The following is a 10,659-nucleotide window of genomic DNA, read 5'->3' on the forward strand; positions in this document are numbered from 1 at the left end:
TGGTAAATAAGGTTTGACCTCATGGTGGAGAGACAAGCTTGGATTAACGTTGACAGCAGCAGAAGGGCGACCAGGAAATAAAGTGTACCTGCTGGTAATTGTCTTGTTAAAGTAACTGTTTTGAATGCGCTGCAATCAACAACGGAATAATAGTAAATTGGTTTGACTTGTGTCTCTTTTTGACCTCATTAGAGAGAGATTGAGAAACAAACAGCGACTGAAGGGCGACTCTGGACGACAACTGCTGGTCAGTATTTAAAATGCAATGATAAATGTATATGCATTATGCTCGGAAAAGCGATAATAATCCGTGTTTTTGTCGTGTAAATCCCGTTCGCCGTTACACCGACTACAACCTGGTCTAACATGCCAAGACCTTTGCAGCATGAAACTAACGTGCTATCGCGTTATTACGGCTGCTGTGTTACTTCTGCAAACTTTGCTACGGACATGTCAAGGCATCGAGATTCCCAGTGTCCCACGGATATCACTAAATATTTACCCTGCTCCTCTTTATCCTAATCAATCCTATCAACTGTAGTTTATGCGATGAACAGTTAACAACATGCCATGTGTTTGTTATTGTGAAGCCCCGTGGCAGCACGCCCACTGGGAAAGTTCAAAACATGCTGAATGTCAGATTTTAGATTGCGCACATATCTTAAATGACATTTATCTAACATTATTCTATGATGATGCATATGAAATGAAACTGCATTTAGTACATTAGGTGTATAACGTTGGACCCATAGTATTAACTATGTGGATTGAAGTGACTAACCTGTATTGATTCAGTCTGCAAATAGATGGATTAACACTCCAACCTCACAGAAAACTAGCCAGACTATTGTTTTGTTACTGGTTATCATAATCTTGCCTTTATGCATTTTGATCATCACTTTTCCTTCTGTTTGTTTAATATTGGTTTTATTTTGTATTTGAATTGTATTTCAAATGAGCTTCAGCTGGTTAACCTTAGTTATAATGGTTTGAACTAAACTATGAACATGCAGTATACCTGTACATGTATGTGTGTGCATGTTTATATATGTGAATGAATGAATCATTTGGGGAATTTTAGTTTTACTAGTGCAACATCTATCCATCTTACAGTTCACTGTAACTACACTGTAACTGTCCTTAATTGGATATTTAATTATGATAAAATCTCAAATCCAAACATTGACCCTCATATATTTTGGGTTTTAATGGGAAGTCTGGCTTTATTTTCCGCTGTTATTGGTGGTAATGCTGTTGCTGTTGTGGTTCACCGCTGCTCAATAACACAGGGGACACACTGCCTGTCTTTGGCTGAGGATCAATAGTCAAGGGCAATGACAGGAGGTGAGACATAACTAGCCAGAGACGGCTATCAGTTAGCCACAAGGAGGACCGAACAATATTCACACACACACACACACACACACATACACACACACACACACACACACACATATACAGACTGCGATGCCTGGCTATTTTCACTGCAGTGAGTCAACAGCCTGTGGACAGAGACAGCAATAGAGGCTACACAGCAGCTGAGGCTTAGGTGTGCTGTGTGTGTGTGTGTGTGTGTGTTGTTGCCCTACAATACCATGAGTAACCTGCATGTTCACAAAGCTGCTTTGGTATCTCTCTCGCTCTCTCTCTCTCTCTCTCTCTCTCTCTCTCTCTCTCTCTCTCTCTCTCTCTCTCTCAATTCAATTCGATGTTGCTTTATTGGCATGACAAAATGTACACATTTGTATTGCCAAAGCATATTACATGTGTATAACAATATGAACAATATGAACAATGTGAACAGTGTGAAACAAGTTAAATAAAAACATTACACTATTACTACTGTTACTCCAATTGTAACATCAATTATATACAAACCCCCCCCCCAAAAAACTCATTCTGGGACTGGTTTGATGTGTGTGTGTGGGGGGCAGATAGCATTGCATTTTATTTGCCAGATAGCATTGCATTTTATTTTGGTTTTTAGTTTGTGTGTCCCAATAAGTAATATAATTTTGTTTTTGTTGATTCCTATAATTTGGTGGATTCTGATGTTCTGGTCCTGAGGCTGTGAAGTGTTGGTGTGTGTTAGTGAACTGAGCGTCAGGACCAGCTGAGTGAGGGGACTGGTTTTGCTCAACTCTTGGTATTGCAGGGCTTTGTAATGGTGGGGGTCACTGTTTTTCAAATGTTGCCAGAATTTGATTGCCCTTTTTTTGCATTCTGATCAGTAATGGATATTGGCCTAATTCTGCCCTGCATGCATTGTTTGTTGTTTTCCTCTGGATACAGGATACGCTGCATATATGCTATAGAAATAAACTTGCCTTGCCTTGCCTTGCCTTGCATACATAACTCTGTATGCAGGGTCTCAACTGGATGTTTGTCCCAGTTGCTAAATTCTTGATTTGTGATTGGACCCCACACTTCACTGCCATAAAGAACAATTGGTTTGATTACTGATTGAAATATTTTCAGCCAGATTCTAATTGGAATGTAATCTAATTGGAATTATCTCTTTCTCTCTCTGTTGGCATCATAACTGACCTTTCACCTATCTCTCTCTCTCTCTCTCTCTCTCTCTCTCTCTCTCTCTCATCATCATAACTGGCCTTTCACCTCTCATCCCCTCTGTTTCCTCTTTCTTCTCTCCTCTGCCTTGCTCTGCTTTACTCTGACCAGATGAGGAATATACACACGTGCACACAAACACACACACACTCACACAGTCACAGAGCAGAGGAACAAAGAACACTCATAAAGGCCACACACACACACACACACACACAGTCAAATGGGAAGTTGCTCAGTACATTTCGTAATAAACCGTAACTTGCCCCTGTTCTTGTATTTTGCAAGTGAAATGTATTCAACCAGTGGTTACAAGTCTGAATCTTAATACAGAAATTCATGCTAATTTGGATTATCTTGTTGTAGCCATGCATGTGGCACCAGATGACATATTTACAGTCAGCTACTGTCAGATTTTCTCACATTATCAAATTACGTGTCATCCTGACTGCTGACACTGCGTTCTACAGCTCTGTGTGCAGCTGTGTGTTGGCATATTTCAGTTTTTCTCCTCAGTACCACTTTAATTACCTAACTTCCCAGCCTTCTGGAATAGGTTTCTTAGAACTTGCAGGGAATCAAGCCCACACACTGACAAACTGAACCTAATGAAAGCTCAAAGCACATAATTGTGCATATATTTGAAGGAGTTATGTTGTGATAACATGCATATTACAAGGCAACTTAACAAACACCACTCTGACATAAAACTAGACACCAGTGACTAGTGAGTAACTTTTCTAAAGTAATTAGTGTCCATCAGTATTTTTATTCCTGGCCCATGGGCTGCAGCTGTTTGTCGCCCACGTCAAAAAGTACAGCCACTGCTGCCGGTCTTCAGTGTACCGTCTGAAAAAGTAGGGAAGCCCTGAAGGAGGATGGATGACCCACTTTGTGTCTGTGTGTGTATGTACGTGTGTTTCTGCACACACGCATTGGTTCGGCTCTTGCAGCAACAGCTTTTCCCATTGGCCCAAAGCCTGGAGCTGTGTTGCGGCATGTCGTCACACCCACAAAACAGTATAACTCACTCATACCAGCACACACACACACACACACACACACACACACACACACACACACACACACTGTAGACTGTAACAGAATGGAATGCAATGGGAGTACTGTTACATAGATCATCAGTGGAGAGATGAGAGTAGAGGTAAGGTAAGGTAAACTTTATTATCCTTGTAGGGAAATTTGGGCAGTCAAGCTGCAATACATAGACAAACAACAGATTTAGTTAAAACACAAGCAGCAAGTTAAAACGGTAAAGTAAATAAAAATATAAATCTATGCACTGTGTAGTATGGTAACCCTTTGGTATCATCCTAATTAGACGTTGTCTGATATTCACAGGTATTATCATTACTGCAATTTAAGATAAATCTGTGGAAAAAAGTAGTAATCGTGTTATTAACTGAGATAGCAATAGCTTGTTGATCAAGGGTAAAAAAATATCAGCTATTAGAGCATCTTGTCATAACTGTATTGTACCATTATATGTTTCAAAAAGCAAAATTTGATTGATTCATTGAAGGAAACTGTATAGTGTTATAAAAAGTCAAATCGATAATCTTCATCTGCACACACACAGATCTAGGTTAGGTTTAGGGGACGGGGGTGGGGTGGTAGAATAATAAAGTATTTTTGGGTAGGGCTAAATAAAAATAATCCTGTCAATAGCAGAGAGAGATAGAGAGGTGTCGACAAAGCCTGACACCAAAGCTTGGGCGCCCAGGACACATGCGCCCACACTCACTTGTGCATGGAAATATCCGGAGAGGGCAGTAGGTGCCGGCAGAGACTCTGGCTCCTCCCACTTTGCAGTGACATTTTCAGATCTGGTCCTGGTCCACATTCACATACTTACATAGCTTACATGTGTGCAATACATTCCACGTTCCTCCTCTGATATATGTTTACTGGATATCTGTGTAGGGGGGCAGACCGGGGGATATGAGTATTTTTAGACAAACCGTCAAGTCATCTAGAGATGTAACAGCTGAATGTGTGTGAGTTTGGCAAGCTAGCAGCAGAAAGTGTGTTAGCAACTCTCTCCCACTGTCTGTGTGCCTTTGTCTCTCTGTTGCTCTCATCTTTCTTGGCAGGTTGATGTTACTGATTTAGATATTTGACCTTTGGTTCTGTCTGTGTGTGTTTTTGTCAATGTATGTCTGCCCCCCCTGCTCCGTCTCTCTCTGCTGCCAGGCCTTGTCAGTATGAACGGTGATGTGTTTTTGATGCTGATACCTTTTTTTTCTCTTTGGGTCTCTCTCTCTCTCTCTCTCTAGTCTATCATGGCAGGCGATATGATGTTATTGATGCGAGGCTTGGCCAAGCTGAGCCAGGCGGTTGCAGAGACTCAGGCCAACGCCGTACGCAATGGGACAGGTAGGTTCAACACACCCATTTGTCTTTCAGATTGAAAAACACTCAAAAATACTAAATAAAATTAAAGAACTCACTAAAATGGCTTGTCAGCATTCTTCATCAATCAATGGATACCACTAGCTGCATGATATGCTAGCTTGTGGTTAGCTTTACCCATTGGTTTAGAGGGAATGCTAGCAAAAAATGCTAGCATGCTGTTTTTCAGTTAAAGAACTGATAATATAGGATTTCTTCCCACATTGTGACAAATACCTGGCAGATAAAAATAGCAGGCTGTAATTTAAAATGTTACAGTGTCACATTAAACCCTTGCCCTTGGGTTTGAATGGTGCTAGCAAGTCTTTCCCAGCAGATATCAGGCGAAATACTCTGTTATGGTATCTCCTTAAAGGGATACAGTATATTTTTATTTTCCAGACATGTTATTGTTATCGTGGAGTTTCCCAGGTACTGCAAGACCTAAGCTAATAATACTATTGTTGGGTATTTGTATCCCAGGAATCCCAGGACTTCCGGTGGTTGGTGCAGCGGCTCAAAACCTCCAAACAACCGCTGAGCAAGGCATCAGTGCCGCCATGATGAAGATGCAGGTGTGTGTGTGCATTGGGGGTCTAGGATATTAAGACGGTTCTGAATATTGGTAGGAAATGCATTTAATAGTATGAGATTACTATAAGTACTTGTTCATTTTGTATGTGTCTTTCTTTTCAGGAGCTGACTGGCCAGCAGCAAACCTCTTCATCAGAGTCAGATTTCGACTTTCCCCCGGATGACAGCGGATTTGCTGCCTCAGAGTTCAGGGAAGAAGGGGCGGGGTTTACGGCAGATGAACCAGGAAGCAGTGGCGAGGGAGCGACCAATCACAGCGCAGCAGCGGGAGGAAGCCACGTCAGTGGGAATCAGTCGCTGTTTGAGGGATTCAAAGATCCCAGCAAGCAGTTCACTGGGCAGACCAGATCGTACCACCAGGACCACAGGTATGAAGGGTGTGTGTGTGTGTGTGTGTGTGTGTGTTTGTGTGTTTGTGTGTGAATGACTGTGGAGATTTCTGATAGTTTCATCTGGTATATCACTCTTTCTATTCTATTCTATTCTGTTCTGTTTCTGGCAGGCATTTCCTTGGACACCCCAGTCTCTACAGCCTCAGTCTGAGCAGGCATGTCCGAGGTCGGCTATACTGTCAGGACCCGGTCAGGCACTTGGTTACCAGGGGTTACCATCAGGACCCGTCCACCGTGGGGGGGCTGACGGCTGAAGACATAGAGAAAGCCAGACAGAGCAAGAGAGCGGAGATCAAACCACATAAACAGATGGTAATGTTACTCAGTTCCTAACCACACACACACATACACACACACCTTTTTACATTTTCATAGAATGGTATCTTTGGTATTTTGTCTTCTTCAGTTAAGTGAGAGAGCCAGAGAGAGGAAAGTGCCAGTGACCCGACTTGGCAGACTGGCCAATTTTGGAGGTAATACACCTTTCTGTCTCTCTGTCTGATTCACTGGCTGCTTCTCTGTCTGTATCTGTAACTCTATGTGTCTGTCTGCCTGTCTGTAACTCTTTAAGTATGTGGTCTGTCTGTGGTTCTAGATATATATATTTTATAATCACATTACTCTAATCTTTCAGGAAAAAACAATAAAAGCAAGCACTGTGTGACCCTTATTTTTAGTATATGGGCCAGATCGCCCCTAGTTGAACTCGTTACCCTAAACAAAGTTAATATTGGTGAAGTGAAACTCCAGCCATCTAGTTCTAGTTCTTTATTCAATGGTTATGTCTCTCTCTCTCACTCTCTCACTCTATGTATCTCTCAGGAGGCATCAGGGCCAAAAATATGCTTTTTAGCTCTGTTACAGTTTGGATTTTTCTCCCATGATTATCAAACACTATGTGGTTTCTCCCTGGTTAGCCTCATGACGCCACAAGGTTACAAACATTTTTTTTCATTATTTTAGCCTATCGCCACAAGCTAAAACTGCAGACCTCATTTCCCCAAGGAGCAGATGGCACAAGCCCGTCTTTCTTTCTTTCTTCTCCCCTGAGCCTCCATTCACATTGTAACAACTGAGACAAATCCCTCAGGAAACTTGGCTGCATCTCTAATTTCAAGTTCGAATTACATTATATTTACCTCCTTTAATTCTTCACAATATCTAATGGTGTAAATGATTGGCTGCCCATTACTGCTTGTGGCACTGAACTCTCATTAATCTATTTTTAATACTGAATCCCCCAATTTGCTCAACAGTATTATCCATGTCCTTGACTTAACCTTATAATCCTCAGTCCAGTTCTAACCTCCCACCACATCAAAGCTGGGGTCATTGAGTTCAAAGCAGTCTGTCTTGTTATGTCATTACAGACCCTTACCAAGGTCTGTACATTGATTAAGGTCAAGACAACGGCACTGAATACATACCTACTTACAGATGGATATAAATGCATGCAAAAAAAACCCAAAAGCATTGATTTAGAAGGAAAGAAGAGAAACACACAGCACACAGGAACCAAATTATCTGGCAAAGCTTATGCACCCTTTATCAATAGACCTGTTTCTGTAGAGATAAGAAGACAGAAACAAACAAACACACAGAGTCAGCCACAGACTGGCGGTTACAGTGAGTGAGACACCAACACAGAGGGAGAGACCGTGCAAGGCCATGTCAGCTTTAGTTGCATTAAAGTGTGTGTGTGTGCGTGTGTGTGTGCGTGTGTGTGTGTGTCTGTGTGTGTGTGTCTGTGTGTGTGTGTGTGTCTGCGTGTTTGCACTGCAGCCAGATTACTTTGTGTAGGTTAATCTTCTGTTTGACCATGTGGCCTAGTCTCTCAGCCAATCACCTGTAATGAACTGTGTGGGTATGTACGTACACACACACACACACACACACACACACACACACATATATATCGGATATACAAGTACATCTAAAAGCGGGTAAAAACAAAAAAATAAAAAAACTTTTATGTGAAATTCAGTTAATAAATATATACCAAAACCTCCAAAAAACAATTGTAGCAATAATAATTGTGATTTTTTTTTTTTTTTTTTTTTGTCTGATTTTTGTGTCAATGAATGCTAGAAATCTATATCTATACATAATCTATAAATCTATACATATCCAGAGAATAAAACTGACCTGTTGGCAGTTTAAGGCAGTTACAGACCCTTGGCTGTTGTAGTGTTAACCTCTTATCTAGACAGGATGTTGGTTCAGACTGAAGCTTATTCAAAAGATAAAATGTGCGTGCACGCATAATGAAATGCTCTCTTCCAGCCTAAGATGCCGTTTAGATACGAGGCCAACATGACGGATCAGAGCTTGTAGATCAGCAGCTTGTAGCTTCACATCGACTGAAGTTTGATGGATGAGTTAACAGGTGGAGTGAAGGGAGACAGAGGAGCTAGAGGAAAACAGAGACACGGTGAGCGAGAATGTAAACTATGCAAACCTCAGATCCCAGAACAGTTTCTCCGCTGAGTCAAACTGGACTGCCACACAAACACACGCAGCAAAATTTAGCCACAGCTAATACTGAACAAACAGGAGTCATACAGGCAACTATTAAAGTAAAGGACAGAGATAAGTCGGTACGGCACGTTGACAGTGGTAACAGTGAGAAGGTGGCGGGTCGGGGAGGAGGTGGAGGAACGTGAGGAGTTGTTGACAGCTCAGTCTGTCCTTCACTCTCCTTCAGCCTCCTGGCACAGTTACAACGTCGGACAAGTTGTTCTGTTTTTCGTTCAAGTGGGAGCAGCATGGTCATGAGAGGAGATAAACAAGGTGGTTTTGGGGCAATGTAGGTCGGCAACATGATTCACAATGTTAAAAATCTATTCAAATACTTCCTGGCTACAACATGTTCCTTAGTGATTAAAGCAACATTGCCCAGGCGACTCCTTGTTGCCCAACAGTTGCACACTAGTTGCCCTGCATATCGCTGCCTTCACAGCTGGCTAGACTTTGCTGACGTTTGTGTGGGAACCAAACCGTGCATTCCTGTTTATCTGGCTCTGAATATCAAATGAAGGAATGGGAGTTATCTTTTAAAGCTTGTCGTACAACAACACACTATTGTGTAACAGCCATTACATCAACACTGTCTCGCATGGTAGATGATAGACAGACGGACACTTGTGCTCGGTCTGATACATTTCTGCAGGAAATGCTGAGTCCTCTGCTTGGCTGGGAGCTGTGCAGCCCGCCTGCTCACGTTGAGATCAGGTTTTTGACCAGATATCCTGTTTCTGGCCACACTCACACACACACATATATACATACAGATGCACACATATCAGTGACATGACGCTGAGTTGCTGGGTTGTTCGTATGTGTGCGTGTGCGCAAGCTCAAATTATGGTTATACTCTAATGTTCCAAACTAAACTACCATGCATTGTAAATGTGCATTCAAGTAGAGAGAGGGTTAGGGGGAAAAAGAATAAGATAATTACTCTGTTTACCAATTTAAATAAGGTACACACACACACACACACACATACAAAGCCCCCTACACTAATACACTTTCTCAGATAGGTTGGGGTACAGCCCCCCCCACCTCAGAGGCCAACCTGCCTTCAACAGAGTGTTTAGAAAGAAAGGTGTTGACAGGTTGTTGACCAATTAAGAAACACGCTGAGTCAGCTCATACACAAGATACTCATACACACTCTGTCCTGGTCTGTCCCTCTACTGCTGTATCTCAAAGTTGCCGCTGCAGAGACGAGCTGACTAACCGATTATGTAATGCTGAGTTATGTAAGGCAAAGAGGAGGAACACTCTTACAGACAGACAAACAAACCTGTGCTTCTTTGTTTTTCTTTCTCTGATTTATCTGATAAAACATTTCCTTTATTAATCAGAATTAAAATAAATTGTATATGTTATGGTAAGAAAGAATTTAAAATGCTGACTTGCTGGCTCACTAACTGGATTCTCTGTTTGCTTGTAACTTGCAGCCTATCTGTACGACTCTGTTTGCTTTTACATCTGTCAGTTGGTGTGTGTGTGTTTGTATGTATGTATGATGAGCAAGTCCCTTTCAACTTTTGTGTTTGTGTGACATTGTGTACAATTTTATCTTTCTCTGTTCTGTTACGTACTGTGTATGTTGATATGATATCTGTGTATGTCCTTAAAATAAGCCAACCCATTATAATTATTTTGACATGTCTATCTGTCTGTCTGTCTGTCTGTCTGTGTGTTTGTACCAGGTCTAGCTGTGGGGTTGGGTATTGGAGCATTGGCAGAAGTCGCCAAGAAGAGCATCAGATCCAATGAGGCAGCAGGTAACACACACACAAACACGCACACCTGCTCACATACTTCTCCAGACTGCTTGCAATGAAGTTAGAAAAAACTGCAGTGCACCTGCTGTTCAACATGATGGATTACGTCTGTCAAGGCAGCAGTATGTCTCTGTGAGCTGTTTTTAGTGTATTTATGAAAACATTGCGAGCCTCTGACTTCTGGGAGATCAGGCAAATCTGCAGTAGAACGGACAGGAGGAGCTTCTGACTGTGGCAAATACATCAGTGGGTTTACACTTTTCATGGGCATTAATGGGGATAGGAAAGTAAAATTCCACTGGCATTATCCTTTAAGAACTTCAGTGGCAAAACTCTGTCGATCCACGGCTCTGTACCTTAAACCATACAACAGGTTGTTCCAGCAAAGCAATACAATG

The 10,659-nt window shown here is 41.9% G+C and overlaps 1 protein-coding gene across 1 annotated transcript; it reads left to right on the plus strand.

The window, feature by feature from the left end:
* Positions 1 to 23: 23 nt before the first annotated feature.
* Positions 24 to 10,261, plus strand: LOC139660457 (atypical kinase COQ8A, mitochondrial-like; the record flags this gene model as incomplete). Its single annotated transcript, XM_071538607.1, has 8 exons — positions 24 to 94; positions 193 to 247; positions 4,866 to 4,965; positions 5,464 to 5,555; positions 5,677 to 5,942; positions 6,077 to 6,278; positions 6,373 to 6,439; positions 10,187 to 10,261. Coding segments are annotated over exons 3-8 (796 nt in total), but the record flags the coding sequence as incomplete, so codon positions are not given.
* Between the last annotated feature and the right edge of the window lie 398 nt (positions 10,262 to 10,659).

Source organism: Centroberyx affinis, unplaced genomic scaffold (genome assembly GCF_046629955.1).
Source record: "Centroberyx affinis isolate AG114_WGS23_722 - 3 ecotype Tasmania unplaced genomic scaffold, CSIRO-AGI_Caff_v1 ptg003311l_1, whole genome shotgun sequence".
NCBI classification, from domain to species: Eukaryota; Metazoa; Chordata; class Actinopteri; order Beryciformes; family Berycidae; genus Centroberyx; species Centroberyx affinis.